At 34.7% G+C, this 17,705-nt stretch overlaps 1 protein-coding gene across 22 annotated transcripts in view; it reads left to right on the forward strand.

Moving 5' to 3' along the window:
* CREM (cAMP responsive element modulator) overlaps positions 1-17,705 on the forward strand; it is a 65,276-nt gene that overhangs the window by 37,053 nt on the left and 10,518 nt on the right. For 10 of the 22 annotated variants that reach the window (XM_039839790.1, XM_039839784.1, XM_039839787.1 and 7 more), the window contains one exon: positions 7,580-7,768. The exons of 4 other annotated variants lie outside the window; for them this stretch is intronic. In XM_039839790.1, coding sequence (XP_039695724.1) covers positions 7,580-7,768 — 189 coding nt within the window. Of the gene's footprint in view, positions 1-7,579; positions 7,769-13,817; positions 14,081-14,414; positions 14,841-17,705 lie in introns of those variants that run through there. 8 more of the 22 variants (XM_039839799.1, XM_039839801.1, XM_039839800.1 and 5 more) reach the window with 8 other exon arrangements.

Raw genomic sequence — 17,705 nt, forward strand, 5'->3', positions numbered from 1 at the left:
TTTTTCCCAAATCAAGACCATTTGATACTTAAAAATACTTTAGTAAAAATAAGAGCTAGGAAGAAAAAAATGGGAGGAGACAGGAAAAAAGTTAAAAAAGAAACTGCTTAGGTACTGGAATATGTGTGATATTAAATATGTGTTGGTCCAAAAACAGTGTTAAGATTTTAGATGTGTTTTCTGTTTCCCTTTAAAAAGCAGTAATATCTAGAAAAAGTCTCAAATCTTAATTTAAGACTTGGCTGTTACAACAAGCTTATAATATTTTTTAATCTGTGGGAAGACCTTATAGAATCATTTGGGTTGGTTTTTTTTTAGGGTTTTTCTTATAGTAGATTTGCAGCATTAAACATTCTCCTTTTGTAGTTCCAGATCTCCTACATGATACCTGGCAGAACTGGGGTATAATTTGTTCACAGCCTCTACAGGACATAGTGGACATGTCCTAAGTCAATGTTAGGAAAGCAAAACTTCCCACTATCTGTAAGAGTCGGAGGCTTTCACTGTCATTTCTCTTTTGTTACTTCTCTGATTTATATTCCTTTGTGTCTGACCCACTGTGAACTTATGGTGGTAGTTTTAGAACTGAAAATCAGAGTTTGCCAGCCATGTACCTCTACAGTACAGCACACAGGTCACAGGAGCGCTGAGCTCTGTCATGCCCTCTGTCCCCAGAATGGCAGTGCATGGCTTGCATGGTGCTGCTGGAACCTCCTGACTGGTCAGCTCTAGGCTTGAGTAGTGGGCTGTACACATGTTATTTTCTATTTGTGTCATGACAAGAAAAAGGTTGGAAATTACTGCCGAAATAATGCTCAGACATCTTAAAGTTTGGGGGACTATGTAAAATGCTGTCATCGTGAACATTTCTCTGGCATATACTAATGCTGCTTAGGAATGGATAAAAGCAGTTATCTCTTTACAAGGTGGTATGGACAGGGATGCTGTGGGTTAATTTGTTTAGGTTATTAGCTGAAAATTTGAAATCATGAAAACATTAGGTTGAGACAATATTGAAGGTAGAGATGATATAGGGGAGACACCCTGGTCCTGCCATTTCGCTAACTGGATTCGAACAAGAAGCTCTATTTTCAAATCTCAGGTTTTTAGTCTTTGAAGCGAGAGTAATACTAAATTGCCAGACTCGGGTTAGTGTGAGGACACAAGGAGATAACAGGTAAAAGACGGGGAAGAGACATGCTACTTTGATATGAAATAGAAATGTAAGCTAGCCATGGTGATGTCTCATTCACAGTTGCCAGGGCCAAAGCCTTTATTTCTTATACTCTTAGTACAGCTAGGAGCAGAGGGCTCATTTAACATCATTGTAGGTAGGGAGTGGGGGTGTTTAGTTAGGAGCTCTGGTTGAGAAGTAGAAAATCCAATGTTTAGAAGTTAGACATTTATTTATTTGTCATATTAGAGGTCATGGACTACCTCTTACTTAGATTTCTTAACTTGAACCCATACAGTATTGATCCTGGCAGTAATTTTAATGAAAAGTCGTGGTAGTCCAAAGATAAAAATTGGCATTTATTGGTTCATGAAAAGCGACATAGTCTTTGTTAAAAATGTGTTTCTTAGACATTTAGTGACCCTTGTTTCTGTCAATAATTATTTCATTTGAAGAGTAAATACTACTATTTCAATTTTTTAGGAGGCATTTACTTTAATGGGAGGGTAAATGTATACTTACACATATACAAGATCCATTTTCATTAGTCGTATTTCTTACTAGGAATAACAACAGATATTAATGCTTTAATGTTGTTCCTAAATATCTAGAATAGAATCAGTCTGATATCCTTTGGATTTTAGAATAGAGGAGTTTATTTTAGTAGAATTTCTGGAGATATTTCATGTACCTGTTTTTGAGATCCTTTTATAATCTTTTATTATAAAAATAATTTTTTAAGTTTTATTCTTTATTCAACTTTTATCCATGGATGACTTTCCCCCAAACTTCGCTTCGTGTCTTTTTTCCAAAGATTATTAATTTAGATTAATTAATAATAAGTTGAAAACAAAAAGACCTTTGTGTGTTGAAGTTGAATAAAATAAAAATAAGTATACTCAGGTTTCCCCATAAACAAGCTGTTACATTTTTAAGAGCTGAAAGTTCGATATTTGACAGAAATTGGTCTTATCATTTCAACCTGTCTTTGAATCACAAACACTAATAAGTGAAAGTTAGAATAGGCTACTCCCTTGGTGGGGTGGGACAGGAAAAAATAATTTTAAATGGGCAAGGATTTATTGCAACACCAAGAAAATGAGCTACACTTGAAAAATCTTTACTGGAAGTACAGATCTTAGTAATAAGTCTGCTGTATGCCAATTAAATCATTCTGGTCAAAGAAAATCTATCGTGTTTCAGAATAATATTTTTTAAAGATGGTGGTTTAGAATTAGCAAAGGTTACTTGCTGCATAAGACATGCATTAAATGAGTGAATTCATATAAATGCATAGTAAAAGCAACTAAAGAAATTAAAATGTTTGAAGTTTAATTTATTAAATTTTCTCTAAAGACAGGTTTGTTTTTTTTTTTTAATCTCTCACTTTACTCTACCTGATCTGACCTTGTTACTTACCCATTAAGGACTGTCACCCAAGTCTTCAAATTATTTTTTTAATGTCCCATCTCTTGGCCTGCTCCTACTTTATTTTACTGGGAACCTTGTTAGAATGAGTCTCTATTAACTTATCTCTACTGGAATTTAGACCACTAAAGGTAAGTGGGTCAATACAAAATTCATTAGTTATCAAAAAGATATATATGAACTATGTGGACTGCTAAAGAATTCAGAATTCTCAGGAGGCTCATATGAATAAACACTGGTTCCAATTCTTCATAAAGGAATTTGCACATGGTAGGCTTACACATTCTAAAGTAAATGCAGTTGCATTTATTACTGTTAGTAATGACTTTGCTTACATTCCCCCAAGGTAACTTTCAAAGCAAACATAAAATGTATCTATTTAATATAAATATGGCTTTTTAACCTTGGTGTTGCTATTCTTGTTCTAGCTTGAGGATGTTTAAGTGTTTCTTCTGCTTTTATGGCAGGAGTACTCACAGGTTCTGTTTTGTGCTTAATTTTTTAATTTAAATCTGAGAATTCACTGGAATGAAGTCTGTTCTTTTTAAAATTAATTCAATGAAAATTTAGGAATCTTTTTATTGCAGTTTGGAATAAAGATGGTTTTAAATTATAATTAAACATTTACATGTTTATGTTTTTGAAGTAGCTCATATATACAGTTTTAGGATTAAAAAGATGTTAGCATCAAGTAAAAAAAGGTCAGATGAAATCTTAAATAAATGCTACTCTTATTTGAACTTTTTTTGTTTTTGTTTTCTACCCTTTTTTATCTTTCTTTTTTCCTTTAGTGAATATATAAGACTTTAAAATATTTCTTAATTACAAATTATTTTACCAAAATACTTGAGTTCTCATTCTGTAAGAAATATTTTCCTTCAATATTATTAATAGTTTTAGGAGAGAAGTGCTATGAGTAGTGGAAGTAGCAGATTTTTTTTTTAACAGTTTTGTATACTAGGAATTTTTAAAGAATTTATTGCCTAGAATAGTTGATATGATAGCATCCTAGTTACTGTGGTAGATAAGTTGGTGATGGAGAAAGCATACTTGGGTTATACTATTTTAAAACTAAATACCATGACTGTATAAAGATATACATATAAAAACATTTGTATAACCACGAAAACTTACTTAGTAAATTAATGAATTACACTCTTATCTAGATGAATGCTTTCTTTTTTTTAAATTTTACTTTATTAGTTTCAAGTATACAGTACATTGGTTAGACATTTATATACCCCTAATTACTCTTTCCTTCCTCTGGGTCTCCACCTAGCCAATACATTAATGCTAACTGCATTTCCTGTGCTGTGCTCCCATCTCCGTGACCATCTATCAACTACTAATTTTAGACAAATGCTTTCTTAATGTAAAGTCAGCGTGTCCAACATTCAGCCAGTGCATATAGAGTGACCTAGGCAATTACGTGGTTTAGCTCACCTGAGACTTAGGGGCAGGGGCGGGGTAGGAAGGCAGAAGTTAGGTACCTCCCAGAGCAACAAAGACAGCAGAGCCTAACCTCTATCCACCAGTACTACGAGCAGATAACATACTAGCAGGCTTGAATCAATTAATAATGGACATTGGAGTAGAATTTAGTTGATTATATAATCTAGCTATTCAATTTTAGTTCAATTTAGATATGAAAATGTTATTAAGCATTACTTAAAAGAGAGAGATATAGTCTAAAATAGAGACAGATTTACTTCTGTTTGAGTCCTGACTAACATTCATTGACTGTGGACTCTACATTGTTAACAACAGTGTGGGCATGTAGCAGCCCAAGAAAGTATTAATAAAGTCTTGGTCTCCAAAGTAAAATTATTGGGAAATGAAATTTTATTTTTATTGATTACTAATGGCCTTGATATGGGCCAAACATTTTATTTAAAAATGATTAGCCAGACGTAATGTCTGGAGTTAGTTTTAAAATACTCCACAGACACAAAAAAGTTTTGGATGAGTGATAGGGGAAATGATGACATGAAATTCTTTTTAGTTTTATGTCTACTAGAAAATTCTCAAGTTTAAAAAAAAGAGCTAAAACAAAAGATGTGACTAAACTCATTTTGTTGATTTCATCTTAGCTTTTCATCAGTTTTCCTACTATTTAATTTATTTTGATGTGTACTTGCTGAAAACACATATTATTACTATCCTTGAGCGTTTTGTAACCTAAAAAAGTTTTCTCAAACCTTTTGAATACACATATGCACACACACAGGCTATTTCCAGTATCCTGAAGCATTGAGAGATCTCGTTTATTGTCAGATGAGAGGTAACATTTGGAATGGGGAGGTCCTCTGTCATTTGATAATGCCAAAATCAAGAGCACCTTTGTTATAAAAAAAAAAGCTAGGCTTAAGTAGGAGACTTCTCAGTAGAAATATTTTCCCCCTAGAGCCAGCTCGTGTGTGTATTTAGCTTTTGTTTTTCACATCTAATTATATAATGACTTAACCAGAAAATAAAGTGATGAGAAGAACAGATTCTTAATATTATCATCTTATCATACTGTGAAGGCAAATAAGTTTGGTTGCAACTATGGAGAAACGTCAAAAAAAAAAAAAAAGTATGAAAAGAAAAAAGAAAGCAAAGATCTTTGTTATCTACTTATTTCATGGTTCCTATCCTTGAAAGCAACTATTCTCACCTCATATTTTACTAGCTTGATGATTGTATTGGCATTCAAAATTAAGCTCTATTATTAGAATTTGAAACCATACTTCATTTAACTTTTCTAGATTCATAAGTGGCTTAAGTTGATTGCAATATAGTCTGTCTTGAGGAAATGATAACTATTTACTTATATTTATTGAGTGTATGATATATGTAAAAAAAATGTGTAAAAATGACATGAATAGAACTGTTTTAAAATGGAGCCGGAGCAGCCATTTCAGATGAACCGCTACCTCCCACCCCCGCTACCCCACCTTGCTCTTTAGACTTGGGCAGACCACAATTGTTTTATGAACAATTGTTTGTAAAGTCTGCAGGAACAGGGACAGTCTGATCACAAGGATTGATGATTGTGTGGATCTTCTATCTGAAGATAGAGTCAGTAAGCAATCATGTATAGCCAGTAGTACCTCAGCTTATCAGCACCAATAGGAATTTTTTCTTCTTTTCATATAATTATTCCTTTCCTTTTCCTCATAAAAACCTCTACTTTCACCCTGTAATTGAGACACTATTTGAGTTTCTGTCTGAATCTGTGCTTACCAAATTACAATTCTTTGATCCCAAATAAACGCTTGTTGTCTCTCATGTTGGTTTTTTAATTTTAGGTTAACACTAGACTTTGTGCTTCTTACACATTGTGGTTACACTGCCTGTGCTTACTCTTTCCAAAGCACTGTTTCTATGACAACAAACTAATTATCATTTGCAAATACACATTCAGATATATGATAACATAAAATTTATACATGGTCAGCCATGAAGGTTTAAGGAAGCATTATCTCTTCTTTTTCTTCTCTTTTAAGAAGGTAGATATAGTTAGATCTCTCTCAAACTCTTATTGTAAGGGGTGAATCCTGAGACCCTTGAAATCTTTGGAGAGTTGTGGTGAAATCTTGTTTTTAAAATGTGTATATAATGCTCTAGATGAGCCAGATAAAGTGATATTACATCAGAGTTTCTCAACCTCAGCTGTTGACATTTTGTAACTGATTCTTTAGTTTCCATCAATCTTATTCTAATATTGGTTTGTCAATGAACTAAAATGCAGAGTATGTATCTATGTTGAAGTCTGAAAAAATGATGACCCATGTTTTTGTGTTAGGCCCTAGGAACTTGGGTCAAAGAATTGAGGATTCGTTGTTGCAACCCTTTGCAATAGTTCTGATAAGTTTATCGGATCAGTTCATCACCTAAGTGGTCCTTTGCTTAGATACTGTTAAAATGTTAGGGAATGACTTGGGAATGTTCAGGATATATTTTAGATACTACTGTAACATTCCTGTAAGACGTTTACATTGATTTATTGGTGTTGTGTTATTCTGATGATATGTTATTTTTATCTTTATTGTAAATCTAGTTAGCCAGTTTATATTTTTTTTTTTAAAAAAAGGTAGTCCTTGGTTCCACTTAATCGCTAATGTTTAAGCTAAAACATAAAGTTATAACCTTTATGTTAAAGTATACAGAACTCTCAGATATTTAGACTTGTCTATTACAGTGAAATTTAAAAACAACACTATTTTTTTTTAACCTTCAGTTAATATGTTAATTTTTAAACATGACTGGCAAGTCTCAGTGTTTAGAGGAAATCCTATTTGTTGCCATTAGCTGAGTTAGTTATTCAAGACACTTGGTAGAGGTAAATATTGTAGCACAAATTGTTTCAATACAGTTACCTTTTAAGGTCCTTTCCAACTTAACATTTTATATTTCAGGATTCTCCTGACTTCAAAATGGGTGGTAAAGGCTACAGTTTTATAGACTTGAGCTTTAAAAACCAAAATATATAATATGTATTCCATTAAAAGCTACTTTCTTTCAATGATAAATTAGAAAAGTAGTTAGCTAAGTGAAGGTAAAATTTATTGTAATTATGATGCTTAATGGAATTTCACTGACCATTTCTTAAAAGTTAGAAGAATACTGTTCATATCTTAAAAATTTTGAAAGAATGGAGAAAATCAAGAAGCTGGACTTGCTTCCTGTCTGCATCTCCACTCTTTCTCTTAAATAATTAATTGGATGGATACCAGGGAGGAGGATAACTCCACAGGCTCTGTGTATTTCAAACAGTTATGAATATAAGATATTTTCAAATGTTGATTTTTTTTTTTTTTTAGTGTTTTCCTGTGAAGGAGGATCTCCTTATTAATTCAACTTAGAGAAATAAGGGTAACCCGAGAATGAGACATATTGGTAATAAATAGACCCAGAGTATATTATTCTTCCAATATGGGATTATTAAAAATGAATCTTGAAATTTTCTAATATTTCTTTTCTTTTTCTGTTAAGTTGCTATAGCCCAAGGTGGAGCAATCCAGATTTCTAACCCAGGATCTGATGGTGTTCAGGGACTACAGGCATTAACAATGACAAATTCAGGAGCTCCTCCACCAGGTGCTACAATTGTACAGTATGCAGCACAGTCAGCTGATGGCACACAGCAGTTCTTTGTCCCAGGCAGCCAGGTTGTTGTTCAAGGTATATTATATTAATCTAATACATTTAGAATATCTGTGGATTACTATATCCCACCACTTAGTGGTGATTTTATAGTTTTCTGAAATATACAGGAGGTAGATTGGGGTTGGGGGACACTTAGGCTCGAAGAAGAAATATTTTAGTTTATTAACACGTTAAATTCTATGATTTTCAATTTTTATCAGGTTTTATTGGCTCTAAAGAAAGGTTAAATTCAGAGTAGCATGATGGAAAAAGAGTTGGAAACATGAATGATTTTTTTAAATTAAATAAATATCCTTATTTTGAGGGTTATAAATATTGTACCTAATTTATTTTTATTATTTAATTTATGAAGATTTAAGTATCTAACCCATGTTGCGCTGAATTTGGGTCTTTCCCCAGCAGTTACACTCAGTCTAATTTGTAGACATTTTATTTCAAAACATTTGCTGATTTTGTTCTTTCTTTAGACCATTCTTAGTATATTTGAATTCTGAGGTACTCATTCTTTGTCTTCTAGAAGCTGATAGTAGTGAAATAAAGCAGTTGGGATAGAGCCCTAATCTTTTAGGGTTACCTAAGATTTCAGTTAAATTTGAGTTGTGCATTACTTTAATTTTGTTCAATTGTGCTTATAATAATTACAATGTGTTTAATACAACTTTCAGAATCCTGCTTTTCTAGTTTAATTCTATTCCTCTTGGTCTGTTTACTTAGGACTTATGATATAGCACTAATTTTAAGGGGAATAATATCAGTTATTTTAGTTTGAAAGTCTTCCAAGTATGGAAAAAAAACCATTATAATCGATGAAACTCTTGTAAATTAGCTTTACTCCTAGGTATTTTGGGGGTTCTCGTGGACTGTAATAAAGGTGTATGAAGAACTGAAGTGGTTGCATTTATGGAGTATAAAAAATACTCATACTATTTACCCAATACTTTAACATTTTCTTTTAAATGTACATTAAAGCCTCTCACTATAAAAGCTCCTCTGTTTATGATGGGATTACATCCTGATAAACCCATCATGAGTTGAAAATACAATGTCCGAATTGCATTTAATATACTTAACCTACCGAACATCATAGCTTAGCTTAGCCTACCTTAATGTGCTCAGACCACTTACATTAGCCTGCAGCTGGTCAAAATCATGTCATACAATGAACACACTGTAGAATATCAGCTGTTTACCCTCGTGATGGTGTGGCCGATGGGAACTGCGGCTTCCTGCTCCTGCGCAGCATCACAAGAGAGTATCGTACCTCATACCGCTAGCCCCGGAAAAGAACACAATTCGAAGTACGGTTTCTATTGAATGCAGATAGCATTCCTTACCATCGTAAAGTTAAAAATTTTTTAGTTGAACCATCGCAAGTTAGGGAACTGTCTATTATTTCTCCAATACTCATGAACTCTATATATCTAAATGTATAATCATAAATAATAATCATTTCTTCTAATTTTTAAATGTAGGAAATTCACTGCAAACTTTAACAATGAGAGTTTTTTAATTGCTTTATATTTTGCATTGATAATACACAAGTTTTGTGCTTTTGGAGTTTAAGAACTCTTTTTCTTCCATAAATAACAAAGATGTTTTCCTACATAAATTCTATTAGCTTAATAGTTTTGCTTTTCACATTTAGGTCCTTAATTCACCTGAGGTCCACCTCTGAACATAGTATTAGGTAGGAATCTATTTTCATTTTTTCTCCACGTATGGAACCAGTTTTCTCCTACTGATGATTTTTGTCCTTTCCCCATTAGTTTATGGAGCAGTATTAATTATACAGGAGGTTCTCATGTATATTGGGATCTGTCTCAGAACTCTCTATTTTGTACTGTGAGTCTCTTTTTCTATATGCTAGTACTATGCTGGTTTGTTATCTCACAGATCAAGTTGCTCTTTTTTTTTTTAATGCTGATTTAGCTTTCGTGAACCATTATTTTTCATATGCGTTTGGAATAAGTTTGAGTTTCGAAATAATAGTAATATAATAAAACCAATGATGAGATTGCATTTAATTTATAGAATAGGGAAAACTGAAGTCTTTTTTATTTTATAGATTAAAGGAGAACTGAAGTCTTTTTTTATTGAGATACAATTGACGTATAACATTATGTTTCAGGTGTACAATATGATGATTCAACATTGTCTAAGTCACAGTAAGTGATCACCACAATTGATCTAGTTAACATCCATCTCCACACAGTTACAATCTATCTTTTTTTGTGTGTGATGAGTATTTTTAAGATCTACTCTCTTAGCAACTTTGAAATATATACCATGCTGTATATCACATCCCCAGGATTTATTTATTTTATAACTGGAAGTTTATACCTTTTGACCATCTTCGCCCATTTCCCCTCCCCCTACTCTCAACCTCTGGCAACCCCCAATCTGTTCATTGTATCTATGAGTTTGGTTGGTTGGTGGTTGTTTAAAATTCCACATGTAAATGAGATTATATGGTATTTGTCTTTCTCTGTCTGACTTACTTCGCTTAGCATAATGCCCTTAAGGTCCATCCATGTGATCACTAATGGCAAAATTTCATCCTTTTTATGGCTGAGCAATAGTCTATTATATATATGCACCATAGTTCCTTTATCCATTCATCCACTGATGGGCACTTAAGCTGTTTCCATATTTGGCTATTTTAAGTAACAGCTGCAATGAACATGCGGGTGCAGATATGTTTTTGAGTTAGTGTTTTCATTTTCTTTGGATAAATACCCAGAAGTGGAATTGCTGGATCATATGGTAGTTCTATTTTTAACTTTTTGAGGAAACTTCATACTGTTTTCCCTATTGGCTGCATGAATTTACAATCCCACTAATAGCACATAAGGATTAGGGAGGACTACCATCTTTATAATGTTGACATATTCCAAAGCATAGAATGTCTTACTTATTTAGAACTTCTTTTAACTTCTGTTAACATTTTATGATTTTCTTCAAAGAGTCTTTTATATTCTTTGTTCAGTTCCTAAATGTTTCATGGTTTTTGTTGCTATTTTGAATGGTACCTTTCTATTACATTTTCTAGCTCTTGCTGGTTTAGAGAAATATTATTGATTTTTTAAAAAGTTTATCTTCTATCTATTAACCTTGCTAAACTCTAGTTACTTCTAATAATATGCTGATTCTTTGTGAAGCTATCTGTGATACCGTGTGAATGTTTATATGAAATACAAATAAGATGTTTTGTTTCTTCCTTTCTCATCTTTATTCTTTTCTTTTTCTCCTTGGCCTTGCCTCCTCTTTTCCTTTCCTTTTATTCTTCTTTTTAAAAATAATGATAGCCAGGAGTTCTCATTCTATACTAAACATAGCAGGTTGGTGGGCATTCTTGTCTTTCTATCTACCTTCCACCCTATCATCCCATTGAAAGGTCACAGCAATTTCTTTTTGAGATCTCAGTTCTTATCTTGATTGATCCTTTTGCAGTATTTAACACTGTTGACTTCTGCTTGTTTCACTTCCCTGATACTGCATTCTTACCATTTTTTCTTCTTTCTTTCCTACCTCTCTTTCAGTCTCCTTTGTTGGTCTAATCTTCCTCTGCCCATCTCCTGAATGTTAGTGGTGTTTCTCAGGATTATATTCTTCTGACTGACTTGGGTACTGGCCCTTGATGAACTCCTTTCTTCCCATCACTTCAGTTCACCGTTACTATGCCCCAGACTCCAGCTGGCTACTACTTAGTGTCCGTCACACATCTCCAACTCCTTAAATCCAAAACGCCACATTCATTTCCTTCAATCCACTTCTTTTGCTTGCCCTATTTCAGTAATGGATATTGTCCATCCTGTTGCTTCAATCCAGAAACCTGGGTGTCATGCCTTATTCTCCTTCCCCTTCTCCACTGTTCTTCCTCCTAGCTAAATCACAGGTCTCTTCACTCTTCTCTACCCTCACTGTCATAATCCCAGTTTGGCTGCTATCCCCTCTGACCTGGATTCCCATGGCGGGCTCTGTCTGTGTGCCAGGTGGCTGGCCTGAAGCTGATAGCTGTGGAGCAGCATCCTGATTTTCCTAATTATGTTGGAGGCAACAGCCCCCTTCTTGGCCTAGTTTTTGGGAATTGTTCCTGCAAGTTCAGCTAGGTTCTCTTTTGTTCATCCCTCCCAATGATTCTAGGAGCTAATATTTTTTAAAAACAAAATGCCAGCATTTCCCTTTCTCCATTACATTTGCGATTCTACAGTTCAGAGTGGTACTTCTAAAATTCACGTCTAATTATGTCAGCCTCCTGCTCATAACCCTTCAATTTTGACAATGTCAAAATCCTTAACGTGGCCCAAATCTTTGCTTGATCTAGGCCTTGCTTCCTTTACCAGCCTCCTCCCTATCAACTTCTCCCTCTTATGCTGCATATCTTTCATTTGCTGTGACATGACATGCCTCTCCAGGGCCTTCACACAGTCATCTGCTCTGACAGGAACACTTTCCCCAATTATATTCATTGTTCAAGTTTCATCTTGGATAGCACTTCCCCAGCAAGCCTTCCGACGTCCACATCTGGCTGAGGTCACCTCCTGTGGGTTCCCGCTACGCCCTCTCAGGGTACGGATCACTGTATCATGACGCTTGGTGTCCTGCCTAGATGGTAACTCCTGTTTGGACAGGGGTCCTTAGTCCCTAGCACAGTCCCTGGCATGTGATAAATGTTCACTAACCATTTACTGAATGAAAGCGAAATACTCTTCCTCTATGAAAATGTTGTTAGTTCTATGTGCTGATTAACTGAGTTTATCTGACAAGGAATTTATTAAGACTTTACTGATGAATAGCAGTAATCATACAACCAACCTCCCTCTTTCCTTTACCCATTTTTTACACTAATATTTATTGAGCACCTAAATGCCAATTTAAAAAAATTGATGAGAATAAAATCAATTTGAACTTTCTGAACTTTGAAAGAAAACTGACTAGTACTCTCAGATCCAAACTCTTAGATGCGGCTGGGATTTAAAAAAAAAAAAAATGTCCTTCAAGGAGCCTCCGATGGGGGTGATATCTGGAGTGATCCCTAGACTTTTCTTAGGATGTCTTCAGTTCATGTGCTCTGGGGAGAATCACTACAAACACTGAAGACGCAGACATTCACCTCCTGAGCATCTGAGTGTAAAGTCCTTGCTTTTACCAAAAGGTGCTTCTTGGAATAAGGCAAAAATGTGGTGGGATGTCCTCTCATTAACCTAAAGTCAGCTTGAATTCTAATCATACAAGGGACTGGGCTTTGTATAACCTACTGATAAAGGTAAAAGGTCTCAGTGACATATCACTTACTTTTGTGCAATAGAGATGCAAATCCTTTTTTTCCCCAGGGTGTGGTCTGCTATGCCACTGAACATTGCCAATTTTTGTCTAACCTTGCAATTGTTAAATTTTCTACAGTGATCCAGCTCTACACGTGGTGAACTTTCATTAGGTTATCCAAATAAAATTGGACATATTTTCTTAAATTAGCAAATAGTAATTGTTATTTATTTAAGAAGTTTTTAAAATCATAATTCTTTTCAAGGAATTTTAATTTAGTAAAATAATAGATTGAGCCACATGAAATTGATATTTTTGGGGGCCAAAAAGGTCAAATATCAGCAAGTTTATATGGTTCAATCTAATATTTATGGAAGAGTGTTATATAAAACTTGCTACATTTGGCACAGTGAATTAAAAATTTTCAGTATCTATTCCCTTCAAGTGAAATTAGCAAATTCTGCATATCTTTAGGAACAGCTGGATTTTATGGTATAGCAAATAGAAATGTGTTAAGTGAACAAAAGTGGCTGGGTATTTTTTGGTGAATTTAAAAGTGACTGTGAAAGACATTTCTATGTCTTTCACAGCATCTCTCTGGGCTGGTTGTCACTGGTTTATTTTTTAAATCGCCAGTATTTTTTTCTCTGAGTTACGAAAAATCTATAGGGCTTATGACCCCTTTGTTTACCTAGAAACCTTGGACAGAACAATAATAAAGTAACCCCATAAGAAACAAGTAACTTAATGCTAATGAGACTTTGGGGTTTTTTTTTTGCCAGAACCATCTCAACAGGTTTTTATGTAAAAATGAGAAACAAGAGCATTCGATAGTTTATTACAGGAAAGGTTTTTATAGGGCTTTGGTTTCAGTGAGCTGGTCTGTGACAAAGCAAATTGATGGCAGTGATAGGCTAGTGATGTCATTGTGATGTCAATACTGCCACTTATCATAACTGCACTTGCTTGCTAGTTGGAACACTTTATGTTGACCTGTGATAGGGCAAACAAGGTAGTTCTGCATGCAGAAGCCCATCATGGCAGTAACTGGAGATGAAACAGGTAAGAACTTGAGAGAGGGATTTAAATTCTGCAAAACTATTTTTGAAATTTAGAAAAATTATTTTACGCACCTCTGAGTATTTTTAAAAGTATTAATTTTCTAGTAGCTGAGGAGTAATAAGTTATCAATATAGTCAGCATGCTTTGTTAAGACATCTAAGTGTAATTGCTTCTTTGTTCAGTATTGCTTACTCGATCAGGGCAGTAATTCTCTCTCCCCCGCCCGCCCTCCCTCGCTCTCTCCCTCTCTCCCCGCCTTCTTCCCTCTCTCTCCCCTCCCTCTCTCTCTTCCTCCTCCCTCCTAAAATAAGCTGTTACTTCATCTGCAACCTGTTGCATATCCAGTTCAGCTACAAGTTAAACATACTGTTCAAGTTGTAAAAAATTAAGCTTCCGATTTTATTGCTGTGTATAGTTGTAGTTCCAAAGCAGACCAGCGTGTTGGGATGTTTGTGCGCCTACTTGTTTCTTTGCTCGGTGTCTAAAATGGTCTGTTCCTCTAATGGAGTTCAAAGGGCTGACGTCATTGCATTTCCTGGAATCGTGGTTCGGTGGGGAAGTGGAAAAGTTAAACTCCAAGCGGGCTGCACATTGACGTCAGCCCGGAGTCAGGCTGTGATTGAGTCAGATCCTCTCCGCTCTGTCAAGTGCGGCTGACAGCTTGAAGTTGTTAACTAGCTCCCCGCTTGCCTCTGTCTCCAAGATCGCTCTTGGACTGAGTAGCCTGACTTGTAAGCCTCACTTTAACATTTCTCTGCAGGTAAGTATCTGCTTTAGGGAGCCGGTACCGCGTGTGTGGGCAGATGCCCAGAGCCTGCGTGGTTAGGCTGTGCCCCTCCTAGGCCCTCACGTTCTGGGAGAGGTGGGCTCAGGGGCCAGTGTGGGCTCAGGGGCCAGTGTGCCCTCACCCTGATCGTTCTGCAGGATCTGCGACTCACAGTGCCCTCTCGTGCGCAGTCAGGGAAGCGCTTGTCTGAAAATCGCCCCCAAGCAGCATTATTTAAACCTGTACTCGTAATTCTTTCCGTGGTTTGGTTTTCTTAGTTATAAGTAATAGTTTTGACTTAGTCGCTAATGGCCCTTCTGTGTTTGCAACTTTGTTTATTGACTGGTGTCTGATTTCTAACCCAGTACTGATTTGCAATTGAATTCATGAAGAATGGATGATTGTAAACAACTTGCCCACAATCTACCTCTACAGAGCATGGGTCTCAGTCCTCTTCTTAGGTGGGAACATTGCATTGTCTTGAGCACTTGTATTAAATTGTTTTTAAAATTATCTTGAGGCGCTACTGTTTGTTTTTCTCAAAGTTTTTGTGAAGTTTTAGGGATGCTATAGAGTGCAGGAGCTCTCAAATAACAAATTTATAAGATATAGATGGACTTAAATAATCCCAAATACTGCATGTTTAATGATTGTTAGAACCAAACTGCATTTTTGTTCCTATATTTATTTTCTTAAAGTGATTAGTTGTTTTATATCTTTTTTTACTAAGCCTTTAATTCCAATTCACCACTTGATTTGTCTAAGCATGAGTGAGAATCATAACAAAAAATAAAATGAATATACTCAGAATACATTTAAAAGTGAACGTTGAAGGTAAACTTTTTCATAAATTTTTAACCATTGCTTGTAAATAAATGAACATTTTTATACACTTATGTTTACAGAATAAAATACCATACTTGATATTTTTTTCTGTTTTAACCATAATGCTTATACACGAGTCTACCCTTTCCAATTTAAAATTTTCTAAATGCTGAAGCTTAAAAATGTCAAACTTATACAAGATCTCATTGTGCTTTTGGAAATCATTATTTTTGGAAATCTAGTCAGTTCTCACAGAATCAATTCTACTTGAAAATGGAAAAGACATTTTATTTCCTTTCTTTTTTTGGGGGTGGGTTGATATAGATCATTGGCTCACATACTTTTTGACCATGACCCACGTTTAAATCATGATGCAGTAGGCCTGTGTCTTTGTGTACCTGACATATAAAACTACTTTCAAAAATAATGCTTATCTTTAGTATACATAATGTACTCGTACTTTTCTATATCTTTTTTAGAAAAGCTTTCCTTCCTTCATGGATTTGATTTTATGACCCTCCAGTGGTCTACAAATTACATTTTGAAAAACTGGTCTAGACTAAAATCAGGCTGCTAACAATGAGGACAGGCCTGGAAAAGGTTTCAGGAGCATTTACCTATAGGGTCCTGGAATTGTGTATGAAAAGTGAATATTTATAGTTTCTAGAATTATATTATTGATTTTGTTGGATATAGATTAAATTTTTATTAGAAATCAGTTTTGGCTTTATTTATAAACTGTTAGGAGCCTAACAATCTTTTAGTTTCTGAGTCTAAACTCTAACAAGTTGTATTCAGCCTGGATATCTGAATTGTTAAATACATTCCAACTTATTCAGATTTGGAAAATAGTATCTTAGTTAATATTTGACATATGATAACAAAACATTTAACCTTTATGAAAGGGAACTACTTGAAAGGTTTTTGTTTGGAAATTTTCACATAAAAGAATAGTTTGGATCAAATTGGTAGCAAAACATGTTAGAATCATATTGGATGTGAAAACATAGGGGTCACTTATCTACCTGAAGTGTCAATAAAACTCCAAATCTGTATGAAATTACTGTTATGCTAATTTCCCACTATTTTTAAAAAAAATTTTAATGAAAATAATTTGGGATAATTTATCTAGTTTTATTTGCCTATATGAATATATTGCCTAATAAAATAATACTTTGCATTTATGTAAACTAAAATTTAAAAAATCACTTAATGTTACAAATAAAATACAAATGTTGTACGTGCTGTCAAAGATAAACTATCAGATTTCGAGACCCACAAAATACAGGCCTCACTAAGGAAACCATAGCTAAATATCCACAAGGAAAAGCACTATCTGTGCACTCTCCCTGATGCACTCAAGGCAGATATTATTACAATCGCTTTGCATATAACTGAACATGGCACCAGAGTGGGTGAACGACTCTTCTGAGTTTACAAAGCTAGCAAGTGGTGAACCAGTTTGGCTCTCCAGACCCTTATCTGGTTCATACCTATTACATTGCTCCTCAAAATTCACCTGACACTGATAAGCTAACGCTAATGTTAGATGAGTTACAAGAGCATGCTACACACTGCTGTTAAACATACAAAATGAAGTTAGCATCATTTTAAGTAGTCAAAGTGGATTTTTTTCCCCTAAAGTATTTATTATTACTATCATAGGGCAATAGAGCATTTGGTTGTATTATATAGAACTTTAAATTTCAACATTCATAATTTCTCATTTTTAGAGACTTTTTACTCTAAGATTTTCACTTAATAAACAACTCAGAAAGGTCCCTTATGTGTAACGTAAAGTAAAAACTATTTAGGGACTTAATTCTACGTGATCTATGTGTTATATGGTAGTTGGTAACAAATTTGAAATGTTCAGCAGTACATAAATAGTCATGTTTATGGAGGGCTTAATTTTCCAGGAAAAAATGGAGCAATGGGGGAAGGAAAGCTTTTGAGAGTGTGAGACACCAAGCAAAGACAAGCCTAATTTGGCATTAGGAGCACTGGTGTGGAGGTAGGGAGGGAGAGAACCAA

The sequence above is a fragment of the Pteropus medius genome, unplaced genomic scaffold, assembly GCF_902729225.1.
Source record: "Pteropus medius unplaced genomic scaffold, Ma_sr-lr_union100, whole genome shotgun sequence".
NCBI classification, from domain to species: Eukaryota; Metazoa; Chordata; class Mammalia; order Chiroptera; family Pteropodidae; genus Pteropus; species Pteropus medius.